General features: G+C 41.7%; 1 protein-coding gene across 1 annotated transcript; it reads right to left on the reverse strand.

Moving 5' to 3' along the window:
- Positions 1–8,772: 8,772 nt before the first annotated feature.
- LOC114150986 (uncharacterized) lies at positions 8,773–12,635 on the reverse strand. The gene is made up of 2 exons (XM_028027857.1): positions 12,422–12,635; positions 8,773–11,897 (listed from the first exon to the last, which is right to left on the reverse strand). The coding sequence occupies exon 2, from the start codon at positions 11,722–11,724 to the stop codon at positions 8,773–8,775; it is 2,952 nt and encodes a 983-aa protein (XP_027883658.1). The 5' UTR covers positions 11,725–11,897; positions 12,422–12,635.
- Between the last annotated feature and the right edge of the window lie 2,929 nt (positions 12,636–15,564).

Below are 15,564 nucleotides of genomic sequence, written 5' to 3' on the forward strand. Positions count from 1 at the left end.
TAGTGCAGATTTTATACATTTATCAGTGTCATAGAAAATATCATTGATCATAATATTAAATAAAATTGGACTAATTGCACTACCTTGAGGTATTCCATTTTCAACATTAAATTCTTTTGAATAATCATTCCCAATTTTTACTCTTATTTTTCTATCTAACAGAAAATTTGCTATCCAATTATACATTCTCCCACCTATTCCCATCTGTTTCATTTTTATAAGTAATCCTTCTTTCCATAGTGAGTCATACGCTTTTTCTATATCAAAAAATACTATAATCATTAGTTCCTTCATTTTTAAAGCTTTCTCTATTTCATTACTGACTCTAGTTAGAGCATCCATTGTTGATCTTCCTGCTCTGAATCCACATTGATATCCATTAATTAGATTATTCTTCTCAAGAAAATATCCTAGTCTATTTACTATTATTTTCTCCATCCATTTACTTAAATGAGAAGTTAGAGCAATTGGTCTGTAATTATTTGGACAGGTAGGATCTTTACCTGGCTTATTAAATGGTAATATTATTGCCCTTTTCCAACTATTTGGTATCGATCCTTCTTTCCATATTTTATTAAATAATTTTAATATTAATTTCAGTGTTACTTCCGGCATCTGTCGAAACATAGCATAACATAATTGATCCTCCCCTGGAGCTGAATATCCTGTCCCTTTCAATACTGTTTTTATTTCTTTCATGGTTATATTCATATCTAATGTTGACATATATTTTTGATATTTTTCTAGTGAATTTTTATGATTTCCAATTTTTTGAATCATCTGCCTTCTATGAGTATCTGTCAACTGATCACCACTATGAACAGCTGCAAATGTCTCACCTAACAACTCTGCCTTATCCTTATTTAAAACCAAAACCTCCTGTCCTCTAACTAAGGATGGAATATTAACATTATTCTTTTTCCCCATCATTTTTCTAAACATTAACCAAACATTCTTTAAATTTATTTCTGAACCTATTGATGAACAATAATCTCTCCATGTTTTCTTTTTTGCATCCTTTATAGTTTTCCGAGCCTTTGCTCTTTTCCTTTTATAATCAATAAGGTTTTCGATTGTTAAATTTTTCTGTAATATTTTAAAAGCTTTATTACGATCTTTAATTGTTTTACTACATTCATTATTCCACCAAGGAACTACTTTCTTCTGACCTTTCACTTTTATTTTTGGTAAACTATAATTTGCAGCATTTAAGATATGTTCTGTTATTTGATTTGTACATTCTTCAATATTACCTTTAATGTTACTACATGACTTGTTTCTTCACATTTTGTTTTAAATTTAAACCAATTAGCTTTATTAAAGCACCATCTTATTAATGTTAACTCTTCTTGTCTATTTATATTGTCATCAATTATTGTACTTACTGGAAAATGATCACTCCCTATTGTAGACTCCCAATTAACATCCCATTCACATGCATTAACAAGACAGTCTGATATTAATGTAATATCAAGACATGAAACTGCATTTTTATGTATATTTACTCTTGTACCTTTTCCATTATTAAGACAAACTAATGACCTTTCATCCATTAATTCTTCCACTATTTCACCATTATGATCTGTCTTCTTGCTGCCCCATAGACTATTGTGAGAATTAAAATCTCCACACCAAACTTCTCTTCTATGTATTTTCCCTATTTCCTTAAATATTCCACTATCAAGATTTTTACATGGATTATAATAATTTATAATTTTAATATTTCCATATTTCCTTAAATGAAATATTTCTATATTAACACATTCTAATTTTTTATTTAATGAGTTGTTCTTATAAGCAATTCCTTCCTTAATTAAGATGGCACATCCTCCTCCACTACCATTACTTCTATCCTGTCTTTCTATGTTATATCCAGGAATTTTAAAATCTAAATTTGAATTTAACCATGTTTCTTGTATGCATATTATATCTGGTATTATTTCTAATTCATAAACATACTTTTTAAATTCTTGTCCATTGGCTATTAAACTTCTGGCATTCCATTGAAGAATATGAAGAACCATCTTGTATCCTAATCCTGACCATTTTCTGTTATTTCAGTGGCACTCAAAATGGTATGAATCTGATCTGCTTGAATTTCTTTCATATCTAGGAACCTCCCTGCTGCTGTTACTATTGCTTTTATTTTATCACTTTTCTTCTTCATTTGGACTGCAACATTAATAATATGACATATAAATGCTACAAAGTTTTCTTTTTTCACCATCATTGTATTTTCCTCTACTTTACATTTATGCACACATGTATTATACGTATTTGTTGTTGGCATTGGTATTTGTCTCTGATCATTCTGTTCTTCATTTTTGTTCCGAGAAGTGTAACTTTGATCTGTTTCTCCCAGCCTCATTCCTCTTGTACTATCTTTCTTTACTCTTTTTAATGCTTCTGCATATGAAACATTTTATATTATCTTGATTTTCTGGGCTTCTTTAGCTTCCCTTTGAACTATACATCCACCATAGGCTGCACTGTGATCACCTCCACAGTTACAGCATTTGATTTTAGCATCTTTGTCACACTTTCCAAATTCATGTGGAACTCCACATCTTGCACATCTAATTTTTCCCTTACATTCTTTTGCAATGTGTCCCATTCTTTGACAGGTAAAACATCTGAGCGGTTTCGGGATGTACTCTCTAACTTTATAGTTCATGAATCCTAGCTGAATATTTTCTGACATTTTGTTTTCAAACTGTATTATCACAGCCATAGTATCTTTGAGTTCCCCTTCTCTTCTACTTTTAATCCTGATTGCATTTGTTATTTTCCCTCCTTTGATTTCATTCTTCACCTCCTCCATTGTCATTTCAAGTGGAACTCCTGAAATTACTCCTCTCAACCTTGCCATATAACCTGGTATATATGATTTAATTCTTTCTCCCATCAGAGTTTTCATTTTGATTATCTTCTGTTGTTGTGCCTCACTTGAATTATCACTTTTCTGTTGTTCATGATTCTGGCCGTTTTAATTTTCCCTATCTCTTCCTCTATTGCTTTGGTTATCTTTATCGGATGAATATAACCCCTTTCTTGCTGAAATTCTACCACAACTTTGTATTCCACTTCTGATTTACTGTTATCTTGTTCCCGTGAACTCACTCTTTGATTTATTTTTGTCCTTTTACTGCCTTCCGCTCCTGGCTCACTTTCATCCGACCAATTTCTTGCCCTTTCATGTCTCTTTCTGATTGCTCTTTTCATTTTTGCTGACCTCGATATCATCCACTCCATTTCCTTTCCACTATTTCCTCCTGATGTAGAAGCCATGCTACTACATGCACCTGATTTGGTGGACTGTAGGAGCTGATCCACCAAATCAGCTCCTACCGCCTTCTTTGTTTGTTGTGTTCAATTGTCCGCCTTTCCGCTGTCCTCGCCCTGGGTTGCCGAAGCGGTGGTCCCTCCCCAAGTACACATCGCTGCAGCAAACAGAAAGGCGCGGGGACGTACTACTGTCAGTCTCGTACCTTATTTGGAAATGGGACCATTTCACTCCGGAAGTGAAGGGGGCGCTATTTCCTATGTTATCCGCGGTCTCCCGTTTTTATTTTCTTTTGAAATCTGTAACACATCTTCACCTTTAGAAAGGAGTTCCACTCTCAACATGTATTTAAACTTGTCTCTTTTATTTTCTTCAGTGTAGCTTACAGTTAAATTCTGTAGCTTTCTGTGTACTTCTAAATCTGCTCCTTAATCGCATCTTTTCGGGTCTACTACTGCCTCTAGTGGCGTGGGGTTGGTAACACAACTAATGTAATTACATCATTAAATGAGAGTAGCACAAAGTCTTTGCTATTTTCTAAACAAGTTCAAATGTTACACATTCCTTTCCCTGAACCTCACTTCTGTCTCTGCATACACCAGGACATCCTTAAAAAACAAAATCTAAAGTTGGTTTGAGCCAAGTTTCCCAAATACATATTACATCTGGTTTCTTGTTTAGACTTTTAATGAGTCCTTTAAATTCTTGTCCATTTGTAATTAAACTTCGAGCATTCCACTGTAAAATAATCAGCATCTTCTTTCCTGATTTCCCAGTTTTCCATCTCCACCCAGTCATTTAAAATGTTCCCATGAAATGTCTTTTATACCAAAGAATTTCTCTGCTCCTTTTACTATTATACTATTGTCTGTTTGTATTGTATTTAATCAGTACATTACAACTAATCATATAGGCAATGAACAACAAGATCTTCTCCACTGTAATTGCAGGTTCAGTTCTCACTTTTGGTTCTAGATGGGATGTTGAGTTTTGTTGAACATTTATCTCCCTTCTTGTTCCTCCAGTCTATCCTTGAACTCTCTTTACAGATTCATCATACCTGATGTTAACTGTCTTCACTTGCTCCACTTTAAAGGCCTTCTTTCTAACTTCACACCTCCCAAAGGTTGCTCTATGCTGTCCCCCATATTTGCATTTATCTTAAACATTGTCACCAGTGTTGTATAGTAACGAAGTAAAAATACTTCACTACTTTACTTAAATATATTTTGGAGTACTTCATACTTTCCTCGAGTATGAAAATTTTTGATAACTTTCACTTTTACTTCACTATATTTCCGAACTTAATCGCGTACTTTTACTCCGATACATTTTCAATGTGTGGTTTAGTTACTCCTTACAAAAAAGCGAGAGAGAGAAACAAAGTGTTTTGACCCCACCTACTGATTAGCAAGTAGCAAGCAGGCTACCGAACAAAGTCCGTAGCCTGCTTGCCTGGGCTTGTTCATCACCACCAATAGGATACACCTGTTTCGCTTCTCCCATTAAACACAAAGCAAGTCTCGCAATCAGCAGCAGCCACATGGAGGAGGAGACGGAGACCACAACGACTGCAACTACGTTGGACACGGCTCCAGGGGAACCACCAGCTGGTGATGAGAGCCCATGGCCTTATTTAAACACAATATACTTGTTAATTAGGTTAGGTTCTTAGGTTATTTCCAGCAAACAGGATGGTGTATCGGTCAGGATACAGGAAGGAGGACATGAGATCAAACTTGACTTAGATGCGAACTGGTTTATTCGTGGTGATGCTCAGTGTTGCCAGCAGTCTGTAATAACAAATAAATTGCCATTAGGCTAATGTATTACAGGAACAGAGGTTCCACTAATACAAACTCAAACAAAATATCTAATAAGAAATAAACTCAACCATACACATTTGCATGTAAATCCACAACATACACAAATAACTCAATTCACGTAAAGGTTACATCAGTAGGCGCAACTTCGGTGAAAAAGACACGAACACAGACAGCCCTTTGGCTCGATTTAACATAAGAGGCACTTTGGCGCCATCATGTGGCCGGATAAAATCCCTACACAACAGCGGCAGCGCATGCCTTTAATTACTATATCTGCCGCAATAACTCAATTGAAAGCAATAACAGTTGCTGGCCGAAATGCAATTACAAATAATAACATTTAAGGTAAACCTATGAATGCTGAGCAGGCTCAACTGAGTTCCCAGCGCTCAGAACGCCCCACAACATCGCATACCTGTTCTCCCGTAGTTTACACATATAACAAACTGAATCTAGAGTAAACAAACAGCACGCTAAATGCGGTAACTTACTTTCCGTCATCAACTTAACACTCGGAGCATCACTTCTCAAGGCTACACCATGAATGCGGTCTCACATGCTGAGAACGCAGCAAACTGACCCGGAAGTATATTAAATTGCTCCCATGAGCAGAGCGCAGCACTAAACTCCGACTTACGTCACTTCCTAGGATACTCTCTAAACCAACATTACAAAATAAAATACAGAAATATCAGCGCCTTTTATACAGCCGCCCCCAATTGTGGTTACACATTTGCTAAACATAAAAGGCTTTATCAAGTCTTGGGGGGCTTCTGGCTGTTCTCCTCAGTGTCCTTTCCTTCAGCTGGCACAGCTGGTAAAACAACCAACCGAGCAACTGGTCTAGTGTAGACATGTTCACCAACTTTCACATCCGCTGATCTGATAAGTCCATCATCACTGCGGTGAATCTTGATCACATGACCTATTGGCCATAAGGCGCGGGGCAGCTGGGGATCCACAATCATAACGATTGCTTTCTGCAGAAGTGCCGGAGGGTTTGATTGCCATTTGTGTCTTGTCTGTAAGCCAGGAAGGTATTCTCTGATGAATCTTGCCCAGAAGTGATCAGCAAGAATCTGTGAGTGCCGCCAACGTCTTCGACTGAGGTTTTCTATCTCTGGGTAGACCACCTGGGGTAGGGATCCATCAGGCCGCCCCATGAGGAGACTATTTGGAGTCACAGGGTCCGCGTCTGCCACGTCAGATGATACATATCCCAAAGGCTTTGAGTTCAGTATCGATTCCACCTCCAGAAGAACTGTAAGAAATACCTCCTCCTGTAGAGGTTGGGAACCCACACAGCTTCGGAGAGCTGCCTTCACTGAACGAACCTCTCGCTCCCACACTCCGCCAAAATGTGGAGCTGCTGGGGGATTAAACTGAAATTTAATCTTCTGGGAGGCTAGCTGCCCCTGCAGCGTCTCTGACATGTTGGCAAAGGCTTCTCTGAGTTCCCGATCTCCTCCCTTAAAATTGGTCCCACAATCAGACCATAGCTCTGCAGGCTTTCCCCTTCGGGCGATAAATCGTCTCAGGGCCATAAGGAAAGCATCTGCATCCAGGCTACTTAGGAGATCCAAGTGCACTGCCCTCGTTGTCAGACACTTGTAAATGATACCCCAGCGTTTCTCCTGCCGTCTTCCTATTTTCACAATCATGGGCCCAAAGCAGTCAACACCAGTGGAGTAAAAGGCGGGCTTGTACAACCTAAGCCGAGCGGCAGGAAGGTCAGCCATCCTCGGAATTGAGGGTTGCGCCCTCCAACGCTGGCACTCAGGACAGGTGCGCTGGTATTTGCGTATTGCTTCTCTTCCACGCAGTATCCAGTAAGATCTCCGTAACTCTGCAAAAACCCGTTCAGGGCCTGGATGATGGAGATCAATGTCGTATTTCTGGATGAGAAGACGTGTGAAGGGGTGAGTAGGATCCAGGACAATAGGATGCAGTGTCGCTCCGTCAAGACCTCCTAGACGTCGTAATCGACCTCCTACTCTGATAAGGCCTGCTGAGGTATCCAGTTCAGGTGCCAAGGTGAGTAAGCGACTTCTGGATGAAACAGATTTTGCTTCGGCAAGTAAACGACATTCCTCTGGAAATGACTCCTGTTGAGCTCGCCTAAGGAGAGCCTGTTCTGCAGCCTGATATTCCTCAGCACGAGGTGAAGTTGAGAGCGTTTGTCCTTGAAGTTCCTTAACAGAAGCATCCAAGAGCTCCTGCCATGTCTTGTACTCCATTTCATCCCGACAGATAGGTGCGGAGGTGGTTACTGTTCCACAGAAGACAGCCTTTCGGAGCTCTGATTCCTCACAGAAGGGCTCAGAGTTAGGCTTTTCTGGCCATGTGTCGGGACTGTGGAGCAGAAAGGGGGGTCCATCTGACCATCTGTTTGGCACTTTGAGTTCTGCCAGAGCCTTTCCCCTTGTCAGGTCATCCGCTGGATTACTTTCGGAGTCTACATAGCGCCAGGTACAGTTTTCTGTCAACTCCTGTATCTCAGCTATCCTGGCTCCTACAAAGATTTTATAGCGACAGGACTGCGAGCTCAACCAGTCGAGGACAGTTGTCGAGTCTGACCACAGAATTATCCTTCTGATAGTCGAGGTGAGTTCTTTCCTCAGGATACTGCCCAACTGTGCTGCCACCAAGGCTCCACAGAGCTCTAGGCGAGGGATAGAGAGGGTCCGTTTTGGAGCTACACGGGAACGAGCTAGGATGAAGGTGAGATGAACCTGACCGCCGCACTCTTCAGTCCTCATATAAGCTACAGCTCCATAGGCTTTCTCAGATGCATCTGCGAAGATGTGCACTTCACGGATGTCCTCTTCTAAGTTGGTTTGGGTAGGAGCATAAGCGCGTGGGAAGGTAAGCTGAGGTAGAAACTTAAGCTCTGCCTCCCAGTCATTCCAAGCTAAAAGGAGTGTGGATGGAAGGTTTGAGTCATCCCAACCATGCTTCTTATCCCACAACTGCCTAAGGAGGAGCTTGGCCCGAGTAGTGAAAGGTAACAGGTAGCCTAAAGGGTCATACTGTGTCGCTAGAACTCTATAGATGTTTCGAAGGGTTGGCATGTCATAGGTCACAGGTCTGTACTTATAGCCCAAAGAGTCTGTATTCCAGTCCCAACTGAGCCCAAGTGTCGTCTCTGAAGAGTTGGATTTGTCTTCTGCTAACCACAGATCCAGGCTTTGAGATCTCGCTTCAGGGGGCAAATGACTCACAACACTGGGGTCGTTGCAAGCCCACTGACGTAACTCAAAGCCGGCTGATTTCAGTAGTTCTCTCAGTCGGTCTACAAGGATTTTGGCTTCTTCAGGTGAACTAACACTTTGTAGACAGTTGTCTACGTAGAAACACTTCTCAATGGAGAATCTTAGGTAGTCATCGGGCTGGGTGTGTTCTGTCACATGACGCTGTAGAGCGAATGTTGCACAGCAGGGGCTTGAGGTTGTCCCAAAGGGCAGGACCTGCCACTCAAAGATTTTAGGAGGTTCATCCACCTTCAAATCCCGCCAAAGGAACTTCAACAGGGGGCGATCCTCCGGGAGGAGAAGTACTTGATGGAACATCCCCTTGATATCGCCACTCACAGCTATGGGATATTCACGGAACCTAATTAGGACTCCCAGTAAAGGGGCTCCAAGTGTGGGACCAGGCAGTAAACTAATTCAGGGACTGTCCAAGGTATTTATGAGAGCAGTTGAAAACTAGGCGATTCTTCTCATTATGACTGACGAGATGATGGGGAATGTACCAGCTCCCCTTTGATGAGGTGTTTTGTGTTACTTCTTTTACAGCCCCAGAATGAATCAGCTTCTGTATTTCTGCTCTGTAAGCATCAGCCTGGTGGGAATCCTTTAGTAGGCGTTTCTCTGTGCTTCGAAGCATGGCCATGACAGATTCCTTTGGTGCATTCAGTTGTGGCATCTGTGCATGACGGAGGAGAGGTGTGGCATACCTCAGCACGCCATCCACCATTATGCGAATCGTTTTAGCTTCGAGTAGAGCCACAGCTTGAAGATCCTGCTTTGACCGGGTCACTTCCTTTTCAGATGTGTAAGGCACTGCATCCATCTGCCAGAGCCGCTCTACATGCTTAAATAACTCATCCGATTGGGAGGACGTGTATAAGCTTAGGGCAGGCTGGGTTGGCCGCCCCATCAGAAGACTTGGTCCCTGAAGGGTCCACCCCAGCCGAGTATGGACAGCTGCTGGACTGCCAGGTGGGCCAAGCCGAACCGGTTCTATGGGGGTTATCAGGTGCGGCTGGTCTGAACCAATAAGGAGCAGTGGTTCGACTCGCTTCAACGCCGGCACTGGGATCCCTTGCAGGTGTTTATACTTCCTCTGCAGCTGATCAACAGGATATGTATGATGAGCTAAGTTGAGGCTGTCAGCTGTAAATGCTCCCTCAATCTTGTGTTGCAACCCAGGATTGGTAGCTGCAGAGACACTGAAAGATATGTTACGTCCATGTAACATCTGAATATCGTAACGGACGGTGCGTAAAGGAAGATCCTCGGGGATGCCCACCAGACCAAGGATTTTTGCAGCAGCCGGGAGCAACATGGTTCGCTCTGAACCGTCATCCAGGATTGCAAAGGTATCTAGAGTGTGTTGCCCATAACTTAGAACCACAGGTACAATCTTGAGCAGAACACGATGGCCGACCCCATGTCGATCTAAGTAGAGGGAACCTGACGCTGAATTGGTAAGGCAACTTTCTTCCTTTGCAGAGACACCCATGTCGTATCTTTCAGTTCTGACATTTACCTCATGAAGAGCCAGCAGGTGTTTTCCTTGGCAAAGACTGCAGGGTTTCTTCAGTGTGCATTGAGCCGCTAGATGATTTCGGGCACAACGCCAGCATCGTTTGTTGACTTGAATCCAATTCTTTATTTCTTCTTTGGAGAGCTTAGCCACACCATCACATTGACTGAAATAATGTTCTGTGCTCTCGCAGTAAGCACAATAGGCTTTGCTCTTATACTTCCCTCCAACTCGACTCTCCTTTGGTAACTGGGAAGTGTGTTCTGAGGGTCCTTTCGCATTATGTAGGACTGTTACAGTCTGTTTGAAGGGATGGGCATCCGCTTTTCTGCAGGTCCGTTCTCTGCTACCCTTCCCACCAGCTTGGCTATCGAACCCTTGACACCATGACTCCTGGCGAAGCCATTCAGATAAGTCATGAAGGGTGTAGGTGGTGCCAGGCTGTTTGAACTGATGTCGACGAAAGTCAGCTCTTTGCTCTGGAGGGAGCTTGCTTATCAGACGGGCAACGTGAGAGCCACAATTCAGTTCCACTTCTCCCTCAAGTCCTAGTGTTTGCAACAGACCAACTAGTGACTGCACCTGGAGAGAGAACCTTTGGAAAGCTACTATATCACCTCTCCTTATTTCTGGGCCATCTAGGACACTTGCAATTTTCCTTAAAGCAAGCTGATGAGGTTGTCCAAATTTATCATGGAGGGCAGCCATGGTATCAGAATAAGGCTTTGGTGAATTCAGGTAAGCATCAGCTATTAGTCGAGCTTCATCAAACTTAAGATGGTCCACAAGTATTTGATACTTAAAGAGCTCGGTTGCGTTACGAGGGAGTAGGTTCTCCAGGGCCATTCGGAGCCTGGCAAACTCAGTAGGATCTGAATGAATGAACTTCGGGATTGTTGGTTTGGGCCCCCTATATACCGCCTCAGATGAAAGAGGTGGGGCTGAATTATGCCAATTCGACATCTCACACGCTGCCCCCGTCACTGAAGTATGGGGTTCAACCTGAACAGGGTTTGGTTGCAGCAGGCCTGCATTTATTGATGCCCACTTTGAGGATGGCTCAACATGTTGCGAAGAAGCGTGGAACACGTTTCCTCTGTGCTCCTGAGGGATGCGTGTCGGCAGAAAGGATTTACGGGGCAAAGATGCTGTATTAGGCGGGGGGTAGTACTGTAAGCCATAATCTGAATACTGTTCTTCAACCTTTAGTTTGGAGAATCCTGTGTGCAGCTCCTCTCCCGGTTCAGGCCACGGAGGTGGATCAGGCCACTCCTCCTCATCTTCATCTTTAATCGGCCTTGTGTTAGTGGTGTACACCCTTTCTGAGCTGCTCATAGGGGGCTGATAAATGGGGTATTTTGAGGCAGTCAGCTGAGCCATATCCTTTCTCAGTGAGTGAGCAACTTCAATCAGTGCTTTGATATCACTCCTTGCTTCATTAAGTTCTCTCAGGCCCTCCTGTAGAACTTCCTGTGATTGAAGTAGCTTCTCTCTTTCCACCTGCAAAGCTCTGAATCCTGTATGAGAGGGTTGGATGGGCGACTCCAGCAGGTTGTAGGGGATAACCTCAGGTGTGAGATCCCTAAAGTTCCTCCCTTGTTCACTTCTCTCCAGCTGAGGAGAAGTAGGAGAGCAGGTTACATCACTATCACCGTAGCGAGGTGGTGCAGTGCTATACTGAGGTTGGTGTTCCACATGTCTTGGGATAGGCGGTGGGATTTCCCAATGTGGCATTTCTCTAATGGAATGATGTGTGTACTCAACTTCAAAGTCATCAAATCGGCTTGGTCGGCGTGACTGCCGTTTAGGTCTCACATCAGGGAATGACGCTCTGTCTGGCTCCATCCTGATAGCTTCTATCCGGCTCGAAGGACCAATGTTAATTAGGTTAGGTTCTTAGGTTATTTCCAGCAAACAGGATGGTGTATCGGTCAGGATACAGGAAGGAGGACATGAGATCAAACTTGACTTAGATGCGAACTGGTTTATTCGTGGTGATGCTCAGTGTTGCCAGCAGTCTGTAATAACAAATAAATTGCCATTAGGCTAATGTATTACAGGAACAGAGGTTCCACTAATACAAACTCAAACAAAATATCTAATAAGAAATAAACTCAACCATACACATTTGCATGTAAATCCACAACATACACAAATAACTCAATTCACGTAAAGGTTACATCAGTAGGCGCAACTTCGGTGAAAAAGACACGAACACAGACAGCCCTTTGGCTCGATTTAACATAAGAGGCACTTTGGCGCCATCATGTGGCCGGATAAAATCCCTACACAACAGCGGCAGCGCATGCCTTTAATTACTATATCTGCCGCAATAACTCAATTGAAAGCAATAACAGTTGCTGGCCGAAATGCAATTACAAATAATAACATTTAAGGTAAACCTATGAATGCTGAGCAGGCTCAACTGAGTTCCCAGCGCTCAGAACGCCCCACAACATCGCATACCTGTTCTCCCGTAGTTTACACATATAACAAACTGAATCTAGAGTAAACAAACAGCACGCTAAATGCGGTAACTTACTTTCCGTCATCAACTTAACACTCGGAGCATCACTTCTCAAGGCTACACCATGAATGCGGTCTCACATGCTGAGAACGCAGCAAACTGACCCGGAAGTATATTAAATTGCTCCCATGAGCAGAGCGCAGCACTAAACTCCGACTTACGTCACTTCCTAGGATACTCTCTAAACCAACATTACAAAATAAAATACAGAAATATCAGCGCCTTTTATACAATACTCTTTCGTGGGTGTTAAAGATTCGTCGTACCGCAGTTTATGTTATTCCTGCCCGAAGATGTGGAAATTCTATCTTACAAAAACTCCCCGTCCAACTTGAAGAAACACATCGAGGTAACGTCTTATGAAATGGTTATAATCCTCCTGTGTCAGTAACTATAGCTTGGTCACTAGACACTACTGTATTGTGAAACGTTGACCATAAATGAACTTTGTTTGGCATTGTTTCAGTTCCATACGTGGTGTATTTAGCTTAGGCTTAATGTTGACTGTAGCAGGCTACCTAGACTCCTCTGTTCAAGGGGGAACAGAAGCCATAGCGATAGCAATTTAGACTAAATTTAACGAATATAGGAAAGGCATGCAAGTTCAAAACCAGGTTTACAGATGCCAATAAGCTGCATTTCCCTCCCAATTCTTTTTTTCTTTTGCATAATGACCAGTTGTGTGCACCACCTACTGACTGTAGCATTGACTGATTCACTGATTTGTGAAGTAGAGTAATCGTAACAGCTCTTTTTCTTCATGTTGGCCGCATTTTCTGTACTATTTATTTTTCTCATTTTCAGCACTGACCTTACTTGAAGGGAAAACTTAAGGCTTACAAAAACTTTGTATTTTCTGTCCTGGAGGGTTTACTAAGAAGCTGGTTCAGTTGTAAAGCAGGTTAAGTTAACCTTGTGCTATAGGTAAAGCACCTCATTTTCTTAACTAAATGATGCCTGCAGGTATATCTATTAACAGGTTTAATTTTGCCTGCACTTGGTTGGGTACATTATTTTAAGTGTATTTGACAAGTTTACCAAAATATAAAAAAAGTCATTCAAACTGCATTTGCTTTGTTTTACTTTTTACTTGTACTTTTCATTACATTACTTGAGTACATCCATTTTTACAGTAATTTCCATACTTGAGTACAAGAAGTTTCAGATACTTTAAGACTTTAACTCAAGTAACATTTCAGTCAGTGACTTCGACTTTTACCAAAGTCATATTTTGGAGAGGTACTTATACTTTTACTTGACTCTGAGATTTCAGTACTATATACAACACTGATTGTCACCACACTCTTCATATATGACCAACCCCACATTGTTGCTGTCCTTTACACACTGCTGCAATGTGTAAATATCTTTGACTCTTCAAACACCCGAGTGGGGAAGGGATGCAGGGCCTAACTGGAAAGCTTATGAACCCCATCTTAACCCTCTCTGGAAGTTTTTTTTTTCATTCTATCAGTACAGATGTACTTTCAACTTTTACCATCTTTTGTTTTCAACAATCTTTTTAACAGATACACCTCTACAGAGCCCTCCAGGGGATATGGGAATTTTTTTTCTTTTGCCTTCTCTAGCAGTAATCTACTGATTCGCTCATGTGGCATAATTGAATCCTGTAAGCCAGAGGCCGCCATACTTTCTGCTTTAATACAAGGTTATGTAAGGTTTTTCCATGAATGTTAATATGTCATTGTGAAATATCTGACGTTTTATATCTTTATGTTTTTTAGTGTAGAAAGGCACAACAAAGCTATGATATAAACATAAACTTTCCGTAAATAGGAAAGAAATAAAAATACATCCAAACTATCTGGACTATTTCTGAGTTATTATCACGGGTAATCAGTCATCTGACAGTTTTGATTGTGTCTCTGTTCTGCTGGTTGTCTGAATGGTTTAAAGGGCCGTTCTCATGTGCAGCTCCATCTCAGCTTTAACAGACATAAACATGCAGTGAATAAATCAATTTTCAATCAGTTTTTTGCACGTAAGAGTTAAAAATAATAAACAAGTTTTATTATTATGAAATATTGCAAACTAGTGGTTGTAGAGGGCTGCACTGGGTTAACTTGGGGAATCTCATCTGTCCGACTCGTGTATCAATCAACTCCAAACCACTTCTTTGTCCTGTCACAATTATCGATTTATTCCATTTTGATGATCATGCTCCAAACTTTTCAAGGACTGACCACCTCGCTCACCCGCTTCCTCAAACACACAAAGCCAGCAGGCCAGTAACTGGCCCTGGAGGACCAGAATTTGTCTAGTGCAGGGGTGGGCAATCCTGGTCCTTGAGGGCCGGTGTCCTGCAACTCTTAGATCTTTCCCTGGTCCAACACACTTGAATCCAACAGCTGAATCACCTCCTAAGTGCAGTCAAGTTCTCCAGAGTTCTGTTAATGTCCTCATTATTTGACTCAGGTGTGTTGAAGTAGAGATGCATCTAAAAGTTGCAGGAGACCGGCCCTCGAGGCCTGGAGTTGCCCAGCCCTGGTCTAGTGGTTAGTGCCAGTTGTCCGTCCCCGCCCCATTCTGTCTGTGGGGGTAGGCATGAATGACCGCCGCCCTCCTCTTCCCTCCGACTCCTTCATCCCCCTGCGCCGCCCCTCCTCTGCCTCGTTGTTAAATAAGGTCAGGTTAGGGGTCAACCAAACACTCAAACATTTTCTCAACATGTAGTTAAACTGTGTGGCTGTTAGACAAAGAGTCATAATGTGATTTATAAACAGTTTTTTTTTTCATTAATAAGAATCTGTTTCACTCTCGGCACTAACTGAACAGATTGGTTTTTCCCACACATGCAGAAGTTTGTGAAGCTATGTTATGTGTTTTATTCAGTGTGACAAGTAATTGCAAAGAAATTAAGTGTTAAGGAAAAGTATTTTGCAAAGCATGTTCATTTGTCTAATGTTAATTATTTAAATTAAGGTTTGCAGATTATTTTGTTTATGCCCAGAGTGAAAGTAAAACCAAGATTTAAATGCTGAAGTCCTTAAACATTACAGTTTAGTTAATTGTTAACATTGAGTACAGTCTGAGTTTACTGTAATTTACAATATGTTAGCATAATAATCTATTTTCTGATATATTCAATAAGAAATTGAATATATAAATCAAGAGAATGTGGTACAAGATACTACAGA

Source organism: Xiphophorus couchianus, chromosome 9 (genome assembly GCF_001444195.1).
Source record: "Xiphophorus couchianus chromosome 9, X_couchianus-1.0, whole genome shotgun sequence".
Lineage (NCBI taxonomy): Eukaryota > Metazoa > Chordata > Actinopteri > Cyprinodontiformes > Poeciliidae > Xiphophorus > Xiphophorus couchianus.